Source organism: Archocentrus centrarchus, chromosome 13 (assembly GCF_007364275.1).
Source record: "Archocentrus centrarchus isolate MPI-CPG fArcCen1 chromosome 13, fArcCen1, whole genome shotgun sequence".
NCBI lineage: Eukaryota > Metazoa > Chordata > Actinopteri > Cichliformes > Cichlidae > Archocentrus > Archocentrus centrarchus.
The window spans coordinates 37133870-37156169 of NC_044358.1; the positions used below are offsets into that span (position 1 = coordinate 37133870).

General features: G+C 40.1%; 1 protein-coding gene across 2 annotated transcripts in view; it reads left to right on the forward strand.

Annotated features, from left to right (window-relative positions):
• Positions 1-22300, forward strand: part of rap1gap2a (RAP1 GTPase activating protein 2a) — a 92182-nt gene that overhangs the window by 38092 nt on the left and 31790 nt on the right. Inside the window, exon 1 of one of the 2 annotated variants that reach the window (XM_030744739.1) lies at positions 13955-14438. The exons of the other annotated variant lie outside the window; for it this stretch is intronic. Coding sequence (XP_030600599.1) covers positions 14305-14438 — 134 coding nt within the window. The 5' untranslated portion in view covers positions 13955-14304. Of the gene's footprint in view, positions 1-13954; positions 14439-22300 lie in introns of those variants that run through there. 2 annotated transcript variants of the gene reach the window in all.

Below are 22300 nucleotides of genomic sequence, written 5' to 3' on the forward strand. Positions count from 1 at the left end.
GCTGCAGCATGAATGATTGTATATGTGTCTAAGTGTGTGTGTGTGTGTGTCTGTGTGTATGTGTGTATGTATTTGCCCCTTGAAAATGTCTTCTCCTCTTCGTTCTGCTCTGAATCTCACAGAACTGTTCACAGGTTCTGCTGCTACTTCTTCACACATGACACGCACACACTTAAGCACACTCAAAGACAGTCTTATCGCTATTTCCTCTTTAGTTTATCACCCTTATTTCCCACAGCTGGGTGTCGAGGGAAGTATGCTGCCATTTGTGTGTGTTTGTGTCAACAATCACCCTCTGACAAAGCTGTGTAGTGCAGCCAATCCTGTCATTATCAGCAATGTAAAAACACTCTTTACAGCAGTGTTGGGGGATCTGTATATCACCAGTCTAATCTACATGTCTGCTGCACACATTAATGTTCAGTTTGAGATTAAATTGCAACCAGGATGGGACCATAATGTGACTGAGTCATCCCATTTGAATTCAGCAAAACTAGCAAGTCAGAACACTTATTGCAGTCAAGCTTAAATTAAAGCAATAACACAACAATTTCTTACAAATTACCTTTGCTTCAGTCTATTTCCCACTGAAATAGGACAACTGTAATGTTTTCCAGCTACTTAATGAAAGCTCCTCCAGTTATTGCTTTAAACACCTCATGGTTAATGAGTGTTGTTTGTTTTAGCAGACTCTGCCACAAAGAAGTTTGCATTGCACTTTGTTTGCTAATGCTTTAAAATATAGCCCACAGCATCCAGTGTAAGTAATCCAACTTTACTGTGTATGTATTTGTGGTATTACTGTACTGACTGTAACAACATACTGTGTGTTTCAGCATGGAAAAAACATGAGAACAGTTTGGGAATTTGGGAACATTGTATACTGTAGGTATTTGGTATAAGACCAGCTGGCAACCCAAAGATTTCCGTGTTAGGTTGATTGCTGATTTGAAATTTCTTCCTTTCTGTGTAAAGCACATTGACTTTCTTTCTATAAAAAGTGCTGTATAAATGAATTTCCATTATATTTAGTAGGATCTTATTCTGTGCATTGAACATTATGCTCATATAGCCTAGAAACCTGGATGTTTGGGAGAAGATGGGATAACACATTTTTGCAGCATTCTATAAATATGCTATTTTACTTCACATTTAACAAGTCTACATGCAAACACTAATGAAATATACCTATATCAGTTTAAGGCTAATATATATATAATTTAAATTAAAGCATGTATTACAGTGGAATAATTATGAAAGCTATAGCAGTTTGTCTGCAAGTGGCTTAGCTAACCAAAGATGCATGTTAACATTAGTTTTCTAATAGCTAACTACACATATAGCACTAAAATAATCATCTGAAATACCAAAGTCTAATATGTGTTTACCCTTCCAGTGTGCGTAGATTTCTGAGTACAACTCATTGCACTTCATCTATATTTCGGCCTCTGTTTTTCATCTCAAAATAGAATGCGCAAAAATAGCAAGTTCCCAAGTGTTTTTTTTTTCTCTGTAATTACAGGTTAAGTACTATAAAGTGTATATCCCAACCAATTAATTGACAGGCCAGTATTATCAACCAATATTAGCTATTTGACAAACTCATGTATAATTGCAGATAATCCATCCATCCATCCATTCTCTTCCGCTTGCAGATAAATGAAAATTAAAAAAAAAAAAAAATCTGAAGAAGCAATGTGAGAAACACCCTTCAACCATGTTAGGAATGTTTATGTTGGATAGTTTGCCCACCAGAGGGCACTCTGCATCTTGCAACTGTTGGCAGCATACGTTTGAAATGCCACAAACACAACAAACCAATTAGAGCATAAACGAGTAAATTAAAAGCTGCATATAAACAAATGTTAGGAAAATGTGTTTATGTTTGTTTTGTCTGGCAAAAAAAATTATCAGCCAGTATATTGGAGAAACTGATTTTTATGTCACCAAATATCAGTATTGATCTTAAAAATCCTATAGTAGCCAGAATCTAATAAAGTAGTGACTGTTTAACCCTTATTACTTTAACTTGGTATGATGCATTATGTAATAATATAATAATATATACTAATATATCTCTTTACTGTCCATCAATACTTCCACCTGAGCTGAATTTTAGTGATTCCAGTGAATAGTTATTTAGTCATCATGCACTGATTTCACTTTGAGGTTCTTCTGCAGTGATGAGTTGAAACATCATAGGCTGCACATTATATGGTAATGAATTTTTCACAGTTAAAGGCTCATACATGCTTGAAACACAAAAGACACAACTACAAATAAAATTCAAACACACAAAGTAAAAGTTCTTAACTGAACAGTTGTGATAAAAATGCAGTCCTTCCACAGTGAGACAGCATGCAAAGCGCTTTACGACGCATACCAATGTGATGTTACGTGCTTTAGAAACAGTTTGAACTGCCATTTTAGGGCAGCCTAGTTATATATTTGCACCATGTTGTTGTTACGGGTTTAAAGTTTGACCAGCCTCAGCTGTGAGTCAGTTTGTTCCAGGCGCAGACATATGAAGCACAGATTTGTACAGTGTGAAAAAGCTAACAGCAGCTGAGTTTTAATGATCTCATATTCTGTCTGTCACTTTTTAAGGTTAGCTCACGCGCGTGCACGTGTGTGTGTGTATGTGTGTGTGTGTGTGTGTGTGTGTGTGTGTGTGTGTGTGTGTACAAGTGCGTGCAGTGACCATCATACAGTACACTTCCTGTCTCTCTCCACCCTCTCTCGCTCTCTCTTCTCCTCCTTCTCCATCTGTCGCCCCTTGACAAACACATGGTGTCTTATTTGGTCAACTCAGCAAGGCCCCCGGCTCTGTGGGCTTCATATATAGTTGCAAATACACGTGCGCACACACACACACACACAAACACACATGCTCGCACTTTACCATCTCTCGTGCATTGTTGTGGGCCTCCCAAAAGTGAGGCAGACTGTATGAAGAGGTTTATGCATCACTGGGGCACCTAATTTCTAAGTGTGGAGGTCAGTGAAAAAAAAGATAAAACAGGATGATAACTTTTAAAAATGGTATTTTAGGGAGCAGACTGTGGTTCATTCAGTTGAAGCTGTCAGCAGGTTCATACTGTGCGCCCTGAAATTGTGCCAGGGTATTAATATAGTCCAGTGAGATGTGAAGAGAAGAGACAACAGAGTGGAGGAAGATAAGAGACACAGAGCTGAAGAAAAGAAGGCATAAATACTGTTAATTATGGGCACAGAAAGTGAAATCGGCTGACGAGGGTAAAACTTGACTCTGGCTTTTTGTTAACAATATATTTTGGTCCCACCTTCCACAGGTAGGCAGACATCTGTGTGGGATGTAAAAAAAAAAAAGAGACATTTTATCCCTTAGTGAACAGTAGAAGTTCTTCTCTTTAAAGTGGTTGAAAGATTTGGGGACCATTTAATGGGTGTGAGTCTCAAATCTTTTCCCTGGGATCTTCTCAAAGTGATATTTAAACCAGAATTTAAATGTGGACGCTCTCTGAATAACTAATATTTCAACTCCAGAAAATAATTGCCTGCTCTTTGATTAATTAGTGCAACATTTTTAAATCCTACTGGTGATGCTTCCAAATATCTATAATTCATTCTAAATATGTGAAGTTAAAATTGGTGTTTAATGAATAAAACACATCAGATGAGATTAGAAAAACAGCGTGGTGTCAGTTATAGATTTAGTAACATAAACATATTGTGCCTGCTCCATCTCTTGGTGAGTGTTAAGCTGATAATCACATGTACAGCGTTAACAGCATGTAAGAGTCGCACATGCCGGAGTCAGTTAGGGGCAGAGTAATTATAGTCGCTGCTGTTCCAGTGTGGCTCTGTGACATGATGATGTGCTTGTGGTGCAATACAGTCATCATGCTGTCAGGTGTGCTCCCGTCAGTTGGCTTGTGTGACACTGTCATCCAAACAGCTTAATGCATGCATTAAGCGCACTTTGGAACAGTATTTGAAATGCAGAGTGCACGAATGCACCTGGGTGCTAAAGGTCTGCTTAAGAGCAGTCCAGGTTTTTAGAGAAATAACACTTCATTACTGAGAGAACGAGATTCAGAACAGAGTCCGACCGATACGTCACTGTTGGCAACACGTGTTTGAAACGCCACAAACGCAACAGTCAGCTGATCTGATCAGAGTTGGGCAGTTGAGTCCATAACAAAAAACAAGATGAATATTAAACAGCGCTGTCATATTATCTTAGTAAGGTTTCATAAATAAATACACATAACAAATATTAGGGAAATCTATTCATGTTCCATGTGTCTGAAAGAAAAAAAAATCAACTGATATATTGGATTTTTAAATCACCAAATATTGGTATCGGTATCAGTCTAAAAATGCTCTATCAGTTGGGCTCTAATTAAAGATCGAAAAAAAGGAAGTGCCTCAAATGTCCTCCGTGAACAGTGGTGGTAGCACAGATGGCCACGTCTGCCTTTTATATGCAGCCTGTTTGATTAACCTTTATTAGGTTTTCCATATTTGGCATGTAGTGTGTTATTAATCAGTCATATGAAAGTTAAGTGGACTGTTTTTCCTCATGCTGTAGTTCTACACAGCCTTTTTAAGTTTAATTGCATTGTTTAATTTCGCATGAACTGTTGAAGTACGCATCGTGTACTCAAAGAACACGTGCAGGGAAAATGACTAAAACAGAGAGAGAAAAAAAAGAGCGTGAACTGGGGCTTTGTGTGGCTGAGCCGAGGCGTTCTGTATTATTTGCAATATCTGTACTATTGCATTTAATTAATTTTGTGTGACGTGAATTAAATCCTTATGATAACATACATATTCATATTGACTGTAGAGCTCAGTTCTCTCATTATATTGCACTTAAAACTGTCTAAATTGTTCTTGTCGTGTTGTTAACACCAGCACTGAGTTGGAGTTGATTGCCTGTTTCACACGTTTCTGTTTTGTGTCCCATTAGAAAAGACACTTGTTTTCCATTGCCTCACAGTTTTAGTTGCATTCCCTGCTGAGCTTTCCGTGTTACTTAACATGATATACAGCACTGTATGTGGACACATGTTTGCCCACGTCTGTGCGTGACAGTGTTAATTTAGGTGTTTGATAAGAGCACCCCCCCATGTGGAGTAATAACTCACTTCTGCTCCCTTGTCTGAGAAGTACAGACAGCAGGCTGTAGTAAACTTATCTTAAAGTAATAACCCACCACTTTCTGCGCTTTGTTTCGCTGTTGTGTAGCTGATATGACACAACAGTGATTCATGAAGCTTTCACATTTAGAAACAGCTGTCAAGCTGGGCTGGGAAAATCCTTTATCACAACAGTTGATGATTCATTTTATGTTGCCTGCAGAGGAAATGGTAGTTTGCATGAGAGGCTACAGCTGCCAGAGAAATACAAAAGCCACCCAGAGACACTCAAATTTTATTAACAGAAACTCAAGACAAAAGAAACAGATTAACTGGACAGAGCGAGACGAGCACGCTGAAGAGAAACATGACGTCTCCGTCAACTTGTTGTCTCCTTTTTTTCCCCCCACTGTACTGTGGAGAGAAGGCTCCACAGATTTAACAGATTTGAAAACTAGTGTTGGATGGGAAAGTACATGTCAGATGACAGCAGACATTTGGGTTAGGGGGAAAAAAATTGATACACCGCAGTATCGCAATATTTTGCATGCCGATATTGTATTGATAAATGGACATGAATATTGATTATTTTATGAAATAAATTCAAATACTCTGGGAATACTACGAACAAGAGCGCTCATCTCGTGCACCGCCATTCTGAGCTAATGTTAGCTGAGCAAACTTAAATTAAATCAGTTCGACCAAAAAAGCGTTCAACACTGAACGCACTTAGCCTGACAAAGCTACCGTCCTAATTCAGAGCAAGCTAAGGGCTCAGTAACTTAAGTAAAACTAGGACAGCAAACTTCTTGCATCTACAAAACAATCAATGACTGTCTGGCTGTTATATTAATTTTTGTTTTACATTATGTAGCCAAATGCAACTTGTGGTGACTAGTTTGTTGCTGGAGGGTGTTGCACAAGCGGATTGCATGGGTTGCTTGAAAAGAGGCAACCTTTCTACAGACAGTCGCAGTCTGACTTGGACTGACTGACAATCCCTCTCAGAGAGATTGCTGAAGGTTTGCAAATAATTGACTGCCAAGATCCTGCCATCAGTCTGAATGAGTCTTTGTCAGTGGGCACAGCTATTGGCAGCTATCTGTGCTCTGGTTTTATACAGAACAGGAAATGAAAAAGGTTAAAATTGCAATAATATCCTATTGTTAGTGACGTATTGTGATAACATCATATTGTGGTGTGTTTGGTGAATCCCACCTCTATCACACATGTTAAAACGTTTTAAATCTCGAGTCTATAAAACCTGCCAGTAAATGTAAATTTTCTGACTGTTTTCTTAAAGAGCTGCGCGGTGTAGCTCTTCTAGCAAACTTGAAACAAATAAGAATAAAAAGTCCATTTATTGAGGACTATTTTTAGCAGGGTACTAATGCACATTTAAGCTTTAGTAAGTTTTTACAGCAGCAGCAGCATGGTGTGTATAAACTGCAATGCTCAAGTTTATCATAATAATGGAACATGGCAGTGATGTGGTTCATTCATGTGTAACGGATTATGACAACAATGGAGGCTGAAGAATGTGATAAAAAATAGGCTTGACTGAACGGGCACTTTACTTACTAAGATTTATTCATTGTTAGTTTTTTGTCATTTAAAGGGATTTATTGACAGTTTGAAAATCAGGATGTCGCCAGACTAATGATTTAATTCCAGTGCGTTCACACCACCGCTTCTTTAGGACTGCTTCCTCTTTACCTAACAGTCCCACAGTTTTAGATGTTTAGCAAATACAAGAGGGCGACAGTAACCTGACCACAAACACACTGCTGTGAGTGAGAAATTACACGAGCGGCACAGAATGAGGAACCTGATCGGATAAATCAGTTCACTGTTTTGTGAGCAGAATTTTATAGGAGACAGCTTCACAAATCAAGTGGACCTATTGAGGTCAGCTAAAAATAATCTTTATTTATTTTATACCGGGTGTTGTGCGGCCCCTCAACAAGCTGTTTTAGCTTCTCTCCAGCCTCACTTTGAGCCAGTAGCCCTTAAACAGTGGGACGGATCACATTGGTTGGTGTGACTGCAGGTGGGGTTTGAAAGGCAAGAAGGAAGTTGCAGCAAACATTTAGATGTTAAACAGCATCAGCTGGCAGGCAGGAGAAAGTCTGTGTTCAAGAATTGTTTTCTCCTATTTCTTTATTGGTTAGACTAAAACAATTAAAAAAAATATATGTATATGTTTATATATATATATATATATATATATATATATATATATATATATATATATATATATATATATATATATATATATATATATATATATGTGTGTGTGTGTGTGTGTGTATGTCGACAAAGTTATCTGACTGAGCTGACGTCATATTTAAATGGCTTTCCTGAGTTTATGTTAACATCATGGACAGAGAGGGGCTACTTGTCTGAGTCTATGATGCGTAAAGTTCATCCTGCAGCAAATCAAAAACAATTTAGACGTACAGCTGGAAACAGTTGAAAGGTGTTTATTTGAAAAAAGAAGAAGAAGAAGAAAAAAGCAGGCCCTGGTAATACTATCCTGTGCAGGCAGAGAAGACGTTGTGTGGACATCTGTTCACAACCATGTACTAATGTACTAACCATATTAGATGTTTAAAACACACACACACACACACACACACACACACACACACACACACACACACACACACACACACACACACACAGACAAATGCATTTAAATCATTCTTTGCAATAATCTGATCTCTATTTCTCACTTTGTAAGTGACGGCCTGACACGACCTCTATTCTACTTAGAAACAATGGCGACATCCGTCTGTCTGTGGTTCAGTTTATGGTGCTGTACAGGGTCAGGGTTTCAACCATGTTTGCTGGGGTGGAACTAAGTTGAATGAATCTGATTTCCATCCATTTTCTTAACTTCTTATTCAATTAGATTCATGGTGGGATTGGCGCCTATCCCAGCTGTCACAGAGCAAGAGGTGGGACACACCCTGAACAGGTTTCCTGTTTACCGCAGGGCCAACACAGAGAGACAGGCAATCATTCACACTCACATTTTCACACCTACAGCCAGTTTAAAATCACCAATTAAACTACAATGTAGATCTTTGGACTTTGGGATGAAGCTGGATGCAACACACACACAAGCAAAGGGAGAATAGGCTAGCAGTTTCGGACCCAGAGCTTTCTTGCTATGTGGCAACAAATGTGCAGCTTTAGATATGATTTTAGCAGGGAACATTAACAAACAAGATTTTGCTATTTTTTTTTTTTAATCTCATAAGAAGAAGCGTGATTGTTCCACTAAGGTTTGTGTCCATACATTTGTTTTCAAGTTTCATATGTGCAGCTTTCTTTGTGTATAGATCTGTTTGCATCCGTGTGAGTCACTGTAATAATAATGCTCTCTAGTTCTTTGATTTAAAAAATAAATAAAGAGGTTTGGTTCAACTACCGAATTGTTGAAATCATCATGTATGAAAGCAGTCAGGAGAGCACACACAGAGGCGATAAAGGGAAGATGTGACATGAACTGAGACTAAATGGCAGAAAGCTGTGAATGAGAGGCTTAACTTCTGAGATGATGCAGGTAATCAGTTACAGATTACTGATTATCTAAATTGAACATCATCAGAAATGATTTATCAAGCTGCGATTATTACTTTACTGTAAAATTGAATGTGCCCATCCAGAGGACATTTTTTGGTGTGAACAGTGTTATCTGTTATTCTGCCAAAAGTGATGTGTTAGTGGGTTTAAATTCTTTAATCCTCAAATTATATCTTTATTTCCACAGAGTTTGTGATTGTTACTGCATTATGATCAGTTATATCCTCTAGTTCGGTAAACAAGAGGAAAGGAAGAGTGAGGGAAAGGAGAGAAGGAAGGAAAAAGAAAACAAGGGTTCATGGAAAATAACACCGACAAGAGGGAAAGTGAGAGAGAGATAGCGTGGTGGCAGATACTAGAGGGACGAGAAGTGGTGCTGTTACTAAGGAGAGAGGTATCCCGAAGCAGTGACAGAAATGGGGGGAGCCAGCAGGCTGCAGACCGCAGACAGCTCCTGTTCTTTGAAAGCCAAATGTGGATTAAAACATTCCAGCTGGAATCCAGACTCACTGAAAGTCAGGGGCACAAAAAAAGAGGAAATTGCAGAACAAAAAAAAAAAAAATTGGATCAAGCAGCTGATAAATGAAACCACACAATACAGGCAGAGCAGATGCATCCATTAGCCATGCCCACTTATCCTAATAGGGAGCTGGAGCCAGTCCCAGTTGACACAGGTCAGGAAGCAGGGAACTCATTTTAGACAGGTCATTAGTATATGTATACAGAGAGAGTCAACAATTAACCTGTCTTTGGGCTGTGGAAAGAAACTGGGGCACATGGAAAAAAAAAAAAAACCCAAAGCAGACATAGGCTCAATCTGAAAATCTTTGTTTGGTTTCATTACAACAAATGCGAGCCTCAGTAAAACGACACCAGCTCACTAAGAGAAGAATTCCTTTCACCAAGGCTAACCCTTTATAGGCTTCTTTCTTTGTCCACACTCTGCCTTTCCACCAGGTTTCACAAAATTTAGATAGGGAGACAAGCAGTGCTGAAAACATGCCTCAGCTCTCAGCTTTTGTAGGAATTATGGTGATGCTTGGCACTACAAAGACACATTCAAAAGCAATCAAAGCAGCTTAAAAAGCCTTAATTACTGTTTATAAATGCTGAACACACTGCCTTGCTTTGTGAAGGGGCCTTACAGTACAGTCAGTGTAGATCTGGATCTATGCGTATTATGTGTGACATACCAGCATTTGAAAAATTGTTTACTGTAACATAATCAGAGTCTGCATCTTTTTAAACCACATCAAATGTATGCTCTATTTTCTCTCCATCAGACTATGGATGACCTTAAAGCTAGTGAGTCATGGCGTTTCTTTGGATTTACTCTAAGGGATCCTCATTTCATTTATATGACAACATGACATCCCAGAGTTAAGCTCTTATTTATGGCACATTTGCTGTTTCCATTTTAGCTGGTGTTTCTTCATAAACAGCAGACACCTCTGCCTGGCCCAGACCACTACATGGTGGATGCTATTTCATGCATGATATGGACAGCAAGAAGTGATACACCAATATAGTGTGACACAGAGTATACTGAAAAAGGGAATTTAACTGAAAAGGATAGTAGGTAGGGGGAGAGAACGTGTGTGTGTGTGTGTGTGTGTGTGTTGGGTGGATAAACTAGTTACTCAGCAGCAGCTGTGAAGGTCATCTTCTGCAGTGGCTTCATAGCTGGGTCAAGCATTTGTTTGAAAAATGTGTGTGTGTGTGTGTGCGTGTGTGTGTGTGCGTGCGTGTGTGTACACGTGTCTGGCCTTGTGGGTGTAGCCTATTAGATGGGCTGCATTATAGTTTTGTTTTCTACAAAGGGCATTTTAGAGTCGTGTGTGTGTCTGTGTGTGTGTGTGTGTGTGTGTGTGTGTGTGTGTGTGTGTGTGTGTGTGTGTGTGTGTGTGTGTGTGTGTGTGTGTGTGTGTATGCGTGTGTGTCCTGTAATAGAAGGAGCAGCAAAGTGAGATGACGCTGTAGACTGGCATCTGTTTGTCTGTGAGACACTTGAGGACCTGTGAAGTGACAGGAAAGGCTGCCTGGCACCATTAAGGGACACACAAGTATGTGCACAAGTGTATGGGTGTGTAATAAAGAGAAACGCCAAGAGCAAGACTTTGTAACTGTACATTCAGGAGTTTACATTGATTTTCTTTTGCAGGTCTGTCGTGCTGTTTTATTGCAGAACTGCAACAAGTCTTCTGTTTTGCATCCACAAATTAAAATTTGTTGATTTTATGACCGGCAGAATAAATGACACCCTTATTCCTCAGGTGTTTATTCAACAGTATTGTATTCCAGTGCAGAGAAGGAACAAAACACATTAAGTTTAACCCTTGAACACTGACATGAGTTTTGTAACACCATCACTCTCACTTTCACTTGGCTGAACTACCCGACATTAGTGTTCTAGAGCTTCTACAGAAACAGTAACCCAATGAACTGCACATGTATAAATGCAAAATGTATAAACTGCACAGTTTGGCATTTTCATTACTGTCATATTGGTTTTTGTTTAAATCTATATGACCATATTTGGACAAGAGGGTTAGAGAGCTCTTTCTGTGCATAGACAGTATAAAAGATGGACGTTGCTACCATGACTTTTTTTTAATATGCTTTTAAAAAAACAAAAGACCTTATACAGGGCTGTAAACATGTCACTTGGTTTTAATGTGAACCTCAAACGGCCATTCAGGCAGTTGAAGATACTGGCTCTTCAACATTGGTTGGTTGCCTCTTTAAAGAAAAGGAAAAACAAAGATATTTTCCAAACTATGGGGACTGTGGCTGCTCCCTTAAAAGAAACACAGAACATTTAACATAGTGAAAGGAAAAAGATGGAAAAAAAAAAAAAAAAGAAATTCATCACAAGTTCCTGTTGGAAACACTGTGTTAAAAGAGAAAATATCTGCTGTGGATGAATTCACACTCAGAGTGCAGCAGTTTACCTCAGCACATGGCACGGGAGCAGTGTTGCACCTGTGTATGAGGGCGTGCGTGTTCGACAAAAGGAAGAAAGCAGGGTTGAAAGAGCGCGAGAGTGAGAGTGCGTTTGTGTTTGAAAGTGAATAGATACAGGTGTCTCATTTCCTCTTCTTGATGACGCACAATAGGGAAAAGGCCGAGCGCCTACATGTATGTGCGCATGCACCATATGTGTTTATAACAGTCTGTCTCTCGAGGACGTTTGACAGTCCAGTTGAGTTGTGAGCTTGTTTGTGCGGCTCCACGTGGGAGCTGGGAAAATCCTCAGGTGTCTTTGTGCAGCGGAGTCATAATCGCAGATTGTGTCAATCAAAAACCGTAAATTATGTTTTTTGGAAGCAAATTCCAGAAAGGTCATTAATCCCCCTCAAAAAAAAAAAAAAATGTACCCAGTCTTTTCTCGCATGGGTGTCAAGGGGGGGTACAGCCTCAGGGGGTCCTTCGGGCATATCCTCTGGCAGCTGTCTGGTTGCTATGGCACTGATCACACGCACAGGAAAAGCAATCTATGAAGAGAAAAGAGGGTGAGGGGCTTCAGTTTAACTAGCGTGTTTATTGCTGCGATTCCCTGGCTGATGTCAAACAATTACTGAAGCATCTTACCTGCTCGAACGTCTTTGTTTTGTTTGTCTTCATTTTTTGCATTTCTCTAATTGTCCTGTGTAATCGGAGCCTGAAACAGTCCATTTCAGCCAGCGAGCAGCATTCATCTTTTTATTATTATCACCACTCTGACCCAGACAAGCTGCAGCAGATGTGCAAGATGAATCATTGCTTTCCAAGGCTACTACTTGTATAGCTTTATGTGTGTGTCCTTGTCTGTCCGCAAAGTTTTATCTACGCTGCCATGTGAACATGTGACTGTAGTATTAAGCCCATGATTGTCTGCTGCCTGTATTTGTTTTGAAGAATTAAAAAAAAAAACCATAACTCATTATTTCCTTATGTTGAATACTCCTGCTTCCTGTTTCCTGTTTTTGGATTTTGTTCTAAACAAAGCTAGCATTCCTTCTGTGGCTTCATTTCTCTGTTCAGTCATTAGAGAGCGAAGAAATTCACACATTTTCCAGAGAGCTTTTAATGAAATAACAGATCACAACCAACCACGAATGATGGAACAAAAGGGTAAGTGATGAGCCAGCAAAGTCCAAGGAAGTAAAGTGGGTAAAGACATGCTATTGAAATTAAATTAATATGCTTCTAAAATTGATGCAGCTACTCAGTCAGCCATTCACTCACTCACAGTCAGTCAGTCAGAGGAAGAAGAACAGGTGGCCAAAGATGGAAACAGAACATTTTGGATCGATATGTTCTGGGAAGATGACTGATTTAGTGGTGTTTACTGAAGTGAGACAACTGAAAGGGAACTGGCTCTGGGTAAAGTCGGGGAGAACAGTAGATTAAGTATTCGCTGAAAGGGTGACATACAGTTTATTAGCGGGATGAGTAAAAAAAAAAAAAAAAAAAAAAAGAGGTGAATTAAAATAGATAGCAGAAAAGCATACCTGGAGGCAAAGAACAAGGAGTGTGGTGTGAAATATATGTTTCCGCATGTGTCCGAGTGCAAAAAAAGAAGCATGCAGAATTTCTTAAAATTATTTTTTTTCATGCGGTTTCATCGGATCTCCCTTCATTTTTTTATTTTTTTTTACATTTCAATTTGGATGTCCTTGGCAACAGCGCAGCAGGCAATAGGCTGATAAGGCTGTTTGAATTGAGATTTCACGCTGAGACAAAGAGTGAGTGAGTGATTGAGTGAGTATGTACTGAGGAGTGGGTAGGTGTGGGTGTGGGTGTGGGTGCTTGTGCCTAGAAATGAAATCATAAAATCAAGCATAGATAGGACAAGGTCAGGAAGATTGATATGAAATTATTAACAAGGTAGAAACAAGGACAGGGAACGAGAGAGGGAGGCATACAGTAGAGGAGGAGGAGGAGGGGGTGGTACCTTGCTGTCTCCAGCCTATCAGATGGGAGAAGGCGGGGCTTAGATGACAGGAAGGAGGGAGCAGAGGAGCAGCAGACACAGAAGGAGAAGAAGAAGAGCATGTTAGAGAAAGAGGGAGAGGTGGGAAGGTAGAGGTAGGCAGACAGAGAGATGCAGCGCAACAGTGAGCGTGTCCGCGAGGCTGCAACTCTTCATCCTATCATCAGGGACCACAGTGTGTTATGGAGCTATGATGCACAGATTCACTGCAGGAGCAGGGAATGCAGATAGGAGTTCACCTTGAGCTGGAGTCCAGCAGTGCCACTCTGGACCTCTGGGATTACAAGGAATACTCACTCAAGAATAACTGAGATTTGACCAGGCTTGACAGGCTGCCAGATTCTTCAACTTTGGGATTACTGGTCCAGAATCGCAGCAGAAGGTCTCACTTTAGAGACAGAGGCCAGAATTCAAACAGGTTCTCATTTTAGCAGAGACTCACCAGCTGTCCTCAAACCGGGCAGCATATTGAACAGGCTGTCACATCAACTATCAAACTGGAACCCCGCAAAGCAACAACCAAGCAGGTCCTGCATCCCAGGAAACCTGAAGGCAGCCTGACCTTGGACCAGCTATCACCTGAGCCCCTCCTGGCACCAGCAGAAACGTCCAGCATGTCTCAGACCGGAGGACGGCTCCACAACAAAAAAGCTGGCATTCGGGCTGCCGTGATCCTGATCGGACTCCTGCACAAGTCTCGCAAAGTCAAGGAGAAGGAGAGGGAGAAAGAGAAAGAGGACAGCGAAGGGTGGGTGAAGTTTGCACATTAAATGAGGGAGGCATGCTGGGTAGGTAATGCTGGGGACAAGCAGGCAGTCCGCAGTGCAGTGTCAAGCTGGGATTGTGTGGAAAACTTTATTAGCCTGTAATGTCTTTGTTATTCCAGCGCCACGGGGCACTTTGAGCTCTGTATGGTTCAGTGCAGTTTTATTGTAGGTCCATTTTATTAAGAGTCTGTTTGTGTGTGAGTGCGTGTTAGTGAGCGTGCATCATGTTGACTGTGCTCACATTTGTATCTGGGTCAGTTTGAATGACAGTAGGGAATGCGAGAGAAAGGATTTGAGGCGTTTAGGTGAACTGAGGTGTGCTCTGGGTGCTTTTCAAGAGGGGCTGTGAGAATGAAAGCATCCCTAAGAAGGGAGAGGAACATGGAAAAAAGAGGTTGTCCACTCCTACTTCTGTGTTGGTTTTCTATATCCAGACCTCAGCAGTTACTGCTGCACACAAAAACATTAGTGGGTACTGTTTTATTCCTTTAGCATGGGGGCAGCATGAGCACATGTTTTTAGACTGTCAAACTCAAGAGTGCAGCTTTCCTGCTCAGTAACGTGCACATATAATAGAATATAAGCAGGTCTTGAATGAATGTATCATTTATCAAACCTCTCTGTCAAATTTGCACAGTGAAAGTAATACCTACCCTTTAAGAAGGCTTTTAAAACCTTACTTCCCTAGAAACTGCCCATCCAAATGGACCTGCATTTGGGGGGGTTTCCCAGCATGCTGTGTTGAAGACTGATCAACTTACTGCTAATACTACCTTTAGTTGAGTGCTGTCAATGAGACCCCTGAGAATGTTTCACCTGGTAACAAAAAGTGTTTGAGGTTGGCTGGCTCGAGACAGCCCCCAGCCTCGGCGGAGGGTTTCACAGTGGTGTGTGTGTGTGTGTGTGTGTGTGTGTGCAGCACTAGATGCACTTTGCTACTTTGTTGTAATGGTCTGGACCAAAATAGGCTGTATTAAAATAGACTGTAAGTCACTTTGCAAATGCTTCAAAAGTTTCTATGACCGCTCTCTCTCTCCCCCCCCCTCCCCTCTGTAATTTAGTTTAACATTTAGTGTAAAATTAACCCTAAGGGGCGAGACTGGATTAGCAAATATGCAAATCTGGCAACTGCCTCAGACCTCCTCGACGCAGGAATGATGAAGAATTTTAATGTTATCTTGACTGCTTTATCTTCTAAGAAACCATCCTATACTATCCATCCATCCATTTTTTGCCACTTTTCCAATTCAGGGGTGGGGGGGGTGGGGGGGTGGGGGGGGTTCTGTTGCAGGACCAACACCTTAATCCACTTATATTGTGGATATGTCCCAAAAATGTCAGCACAACTTAACTGACCTTGGCAAACGTGGGGTAGGTTTTGGGGGAAATACCATCATTTGTTGATTTTAGCAGCCCTTGACAGCAACAGGGTTCCAATACACAATGACACCAACAGTTATTTTTGCCCCAGGGGCTCGTTCATTCATCAGTCCAGCCATGCCTAAAGTAACGATTGCTTGTGAATGCAGCAACCCTGCACTGTTACACAGATATGCACAAGCATGCACCACAAATACACATGTTTTGCACATTTTCCATGTGATTATGATTTTAATTCAGTATTTTTTTGTTTGTTTGTTTTGTTTTGTTTGGGGGGTAATTTATGCCTTTTTTTTTGTTGTTGTTTTTTTTTCCTTTTGTCAATTGAAAACAGTAAAACCACATCTGGACAGTGGAAATAGCCTCAAACCACTGCCACAACAATGTTCTACTGCTATTACTTCCATTACAGTGGCTGTGTCACAAAATGATCTAGACACAATTGCCAACAATTTTTAAGGTGTCTTATTCCAAGTGTGGTTATTACATGCATGATTGCATCCATTCAGACTTCTTATACTATTTCTCCCAGCTGTACCTGAGCCATTGTGATTTCAGTGCCCTTAAAGCAGAGATATTCTTACTATTAATACAAGGAAAAGTAAAAAACTTAAAAAGGTGATTAATTACTGTTATTCGAGCTGAGCTTGCCTAACTACTTAATAATAGGTAAAATTACATAGATTGCTAGAAAAGAGTATTTTATTGTGTTTTTTACACTGCTTTACTTTGTAGCAAAGAATTTTTTTCAAAATATGTTTTCCAGTTTATTTAAGAGCATGTGCTGCGAACATATAATCTTTCTCCATGCCCGTCTTCATGGTATTTCTTTATTTCTGCACTGATAGAGTCACACTGCATATTTGCCCCCCGTTAGGATAAACAGCATGAGGTCTGCTGCTTGTATCTGAATATTTATATTACTCGCTATACATTCATGTACTCCACAGCTCATTTATCTCCAGCTGCAGACCTGTTGTGTCTTTGTGTGCATATGTTTGTGTTTGTGCTGTTTAATCCATTATACTGTATGCATAGCTACACATGAGTTGTACTATTAAAAACACTTACCATACAAACACCTATGCAGCTCTGAAGTGTCTACATGCGTTTGCTGTCCCGTCTGTCTGGGTGTGGGTGTGTGTGCGTGTGTGTGGGTGTGTGTGTGTGTGTGTGTGTGTGTGTGAGCAACAGCCTGATGGATGATGCTCGAGTGTTTATTTAGGCCTCATCCATAATCACAGTATGTGGCTTCCTGTTCAAACTGTGTTCCCCCATCCAAGATCAAAAGCTTTAAATAGCAACATTGAAAAGATATATGATGTCGATCTATGATGTCGGTCTATCTATTCATGCCAAATAGTTTATCTACAACTACAAGAGGGGTGAGTTCAAATTTGACCAAAAAAATGCATGAAGAACTAATTCACTGATAATCGACATTACTGCTATCTAGATTTACAACTACAAACACGTCTTTCATAATAGCATCCCGAATTTTATTCTCTCGAGGCTTTCTAAAAGTCCAAAGGAACCATTTACTTTGCATCTGTTATTCAAATCTTTCAAGGATGTTAAAGACTTTCTTGGTGTCTTTCAGTCTACAAGGTTAGCTTGACTCACCACAGTAACAATAGCATCATCCCTTCTTTTGTGATACCCTGTTTGCATTTTGTCTCGCAAAATGATAATAAAGTAGCACAAAAAAAGATTTTCATCTGTGAAGCAGATCAGTAAAATCCATCCTTACTGAATCAAATCGTCATGTATGAGCAAAAGTGTTGGGCCACGCCTCTTAATCTTTGAATTCAGGTGTTTTCAGTCCCATTATGTATAAAATTACTGTATTTAAAATAGTTGTATAAAATCAAACACCAACCCACGAGGTCTGCCTTTACAAACAAGTCTTTTTGTGAAACTTCTTCCCCTCTTAGATATTCCACAATGAACTGTAAGTGGTTTCAAGAGTTTTTTGAGAAATATGCTTAAATATGCTTACATGTAAGTTACTGTACGTTTTATTGCAAAATTGAAGTCTTTAGGAACAACAGCAACTGAGCCATGCAATACCAGACCGTGTAAGGTTACAGAGCAGAGTCACCGTGACTCAGTAACTGCAGAGCTCCAAACCTCCTCTGGCATTAACATCAGCATAAAATCTGGGAGCTTTGTGGTAGGGGTGTCCATGGCCAAGCAGCTCCTGTAGGTGTAATGTGTAGCTGGCCCAGTACTTTTGTCCATATCTATTATTTTAATGTAATGGATTGGATTTTATATACACTAACAGTTTGACGGACGATGCAAGCTAGACAGCACTCATATGCCTATCTTAGCCTAAAACAAGGAAAAGCTCGACGATTGTTTTTGTGTACACATTATTAAGAGGTGGGTTTTTTTTGCAGATTTTGATACCAGCCTCACAGATTCCCGTCTGTTTCTCGACTCTTTGTGAAAGTAAGCCTAAAAGCTCCAGTTTCTTATTTAGCCCTACTGCACAAAATGATAATAATCTTATTATTTTCATCTGATTCTAAAGAAGAAAGCAAATAAGCATATTTCTCAAAATGTCAGGCTATTCCTTTACCAATGAAAAGGGTAATGCATGCACATTGATTCCAACACAATTATTAAAAATGACAATTCAGCCCCAGTTGGATCTTTCTCATGTTAAAATGTCAGGCTTAGACAACAGGTATGGCTAACCTTCCAATCTCCACAGGGTCTTAAACAACTTAGAGAAATTCCACAATAAAAGCTTAGTCAATCATTAGTCTAGTCTATCATTCCCCATAGGCCTCCACCTGCATCTCATATTATTCTGTTCCTTCTGATTCAAACTGTTGATTCAGCCAGCACATCAGAGTGACTGTAAACAGTCTCCCTTAAAATCCAGTCTCTTTCCAGATCCCCGCAAGGTCTTTCTCACCTCACATTTATTATTTATAAGAACAACTGTCAAAGGAATGATGAGAACAGACACATAACAAAATGTGCTGATGAGTCGCTTATTAGTCAGCCTACAAGGACTGAGTGGAATAAGATTGCCGACCTGTGGAGGAGGATTTTGTGTCACGGTGCAACAAGTTCTTCATTTTGTCCGATGTAACAAAAAAGTAAGGACACGAGTATTGATTCCACCTGGTTGTCTTTTGCTGCAGCACAGACTGTTATTAAGGGTGAGAGCACTAAGCAGGAGAAACATGCATTACATTTAGGCATTGGTGTGAATGTCTGAATGAATGCCGTCCTTGTATGGTTGAGCATTGACATTTAAAACATTTTTATATACATTAGTAGCTGGCCTGTATGTCTAGGAAGCTTCCACATGTACACTCGAGCATTTTAAAATGGCTTGAATGCTGTTATTTCTTATCTCTACTGTTTTTAATCATTTGCTATGGTCTTGCAGTTTTCTATGATTATCCCAGTTGTCTAACTTGTGTTGTTATATTAAACCCTTGTATTTCCCTTTGGACCCAGAAGGTTTAATTTGATTTGAAGTATCTCAACACTTGATGTCCCTTAAGAGAAAATCTCATCAAACACTGCTGAGTGGCCCGATACATCTGTTTGAGGGTACTTGATGTGGACAGCAAAAACTAACTTAAGAGCTTGTCTCCCTTTTAAAGTGCAAGATGCACTTTAAAATAGTTGTGTTGCTTTTTAACAAGCCTCCTGCTTTGTTTCATCAAGTCAAGGTAGCTGTGTCCTGCAGAGGTCATGTGGTGGTTGAAGTGCTTGGGACAGAGCAACTGACAAAATAAATCACACTGTAACCTGTAACAGATTAAAACCGTCAGGAATAACCTTCCTGACTTCCTTAGCACACAGAGTCAGCCAGTGATTCTGCAGCTCACAAGGCAGCCATCCAGAAGAAGAAAATTACAGCTGTACCAACAATACAAGACATCTCAAAAACCAGATGAAGCAAACAGGGATGTTTTATGCCTAAAGGCCAAATTTAATGTTCGCCAAGCTCTCTTAGTTCCTGTTGCTGCACATGACAAGCTTCTTATAAAGGGAAGATTCCTCCTTTACAAAACATTGTTGTCATTTTATTTTTCAGAGAAGGATACACTAAGTAGGTAGACCATTTTGACAGCCACCAATTTTGCTCACTGAAATCTCTAACTGGCAGATATTAGCTGTAACACTCACTGGCCATTTTGCTAGGTACACCTGTTTAGTTGCTCATTAAAACAAATATCTACTCAGCCAATCACAAGGCAGCAGCTCAGTGCATTTAGGCATGCAGACATGGCCAAGATGACCTGCTGAAGTTCAAACTGAGTATCAGAATGGGGAAGGGCTGGTCTGAGTATTTCTGAAACCACTGATCTGCTGGGATTTTCCCACACAACCATCTCTAAGGTTTACAGAGAATGATCAAAAAACAAACAAACAAAAAGCCTTGTTGATGTCAGAGGTCAGAGAAGAATGGCCAGACTGCTTTGACCTGATAGGAAACCAACAGTAACTCAAACAACTGCTCGTTACAAACAAAGTTTGCCGAAGAGCATCTCTGAACTCAAAACACATCAAACCTTGAAGCAGACCGGCTGCAGCAGTGGATCACATCAGGTGCCTCTCGTGTCAGCTAAGAACAGGAAACTGAGGATACAGTTAGGGGCTCAACAAAGTTGGACAAGAACTCATTGGTAAAATATTACCTGATCTGATGAATCTCAATTTATACTGCAAGATTAAGATGGTAGGGTCAGAATCTGGCACAACCAATATTCAGGCCGCTGATTGTGGTGTTGTAATGGTATGGGGGATATTTTCTTGGCCCACTTGGGCCACTTCTTGAATACTGTACTCAAATGGCCTCCGCAGTCACCAGATCATAATCCAAAAGAGCACCTTTGGGATGTGGTGGAATGGGATATTTATCAGGCAGTTCTGAAGGCAAAAGTGGTCCAACCCTGCAATAACAAGATGTATCTAACAAAGTATCTGTTGAGCTTAGCTAACTTGTCAAGCTGACCCTCTGCTGAAAATGCTAACTGGCTTTTTTTTTTCTGTAAAGTCTCAGAAGAAACCAGGTGGCTTCATAGTTACGTGAAAATAAAGTGAAGCTAAAATCGAAGCCCTGTAGAATCAATGAAAATATTTCTTACACTGGAGAGCAAAGACGCTAGTGCTAACAGTCTGACCTTACATTTCCTGTCTGTGTCATCCTAATATAACCCCATATGATTGTGTGGATGTACACACAAGACTCATGTTTCATAGTTTACAAGTATCTTCTGCTAATTTGGTTAGCTTTTTAAATATGAATTTGCTTTGTAAGTAACAGGTTAAGTTAGCAGGTGCTTAGCTAGATGTGGTAGCACTGACAATTCATTTCCAATGCTTCCAGTGAGATAAACATAACCATTACATTCATTCCTTGCAGTTTTGCTTTTATGGTTTCGGAAAGGCAAATTCAAACAAATGACCTTTCAGAGGCTTTAAATGTTCAGTTTTGTTCTTATAAGGGTCCCATGCAGAAATGACAAACCTTATTTTCCGAGCTAAGTGTTTTTTTTTCTGGTTATGAATGCAGGGGGAAAAAAATCAGAAACCCCTGGAAGGTGCTCCCAAACGATGTCTTTCAGACAGACTTGAAACATTTGCGCTAACAGAAGTAAATCCTCATTAGACAGATTAACTGCAGTTACTGTTTAAAAGTGCAGTCTCTCATGCTGCTTTTCTTGACAACCTTACAACGTTTTTCCTTCTGCTGTAGTTCCTTCCCTCTGCTCGCTGTCAAACTCTCCTCCTCCTGCTGTTTAACACATCCACTTTTATTCACTGACTCACTCGTGTTTCCATCCGTCCTTCTTGCCCTGTTTTTCCTCTCTACCCACAATTATTCCCCTTTTTAAGCCGTGTTTCACTCTTTTTGTGAATATACCAGCTGAGTGCCTTTTTATTGGCAGGGGTTGCCTTTAACGAGCTGCTTCTTGTTAAAAATTATGTTAAGGACCATGTTGGGTTGCACTCACTCAATGACATGACATAAAGTACAGTAGAGGCCATTTAGCTGTCTTTTTATGAGGAGGTATAGCTAAACCTTTCTGTAATTATACAATAATTTGAGCCTTTTTTTTAAATAAAAAATATTTCTGAAGCTGAAAAAACAATACGCTTCATGGACCACTTGGCAAAAACCTATATGTTTTCTATTACACCTGCTGACTGTGTGAACAAATACTGTGCGTGTATGACAGACAGCCTTGTCTTAGAGTGTAATGGATGAGATGGTATTGTCTCTAACAAGTACCCAGGGACCCACCCAAGACAGCCCTATTTACCCAGCTCTGCACAGGGGATTGAGAGAGCTATTTATAGTCTGCAGATTCATTTATTCTCACTCTCCATACCTCGCTCTTTGGCCTTCTCTCTTTCAGCGATCTGTCTGGCGTCCATTCATGCTGCGTCTCTGCCTCTCTGTCTTCGTATCTGTCCATTTTTCTCC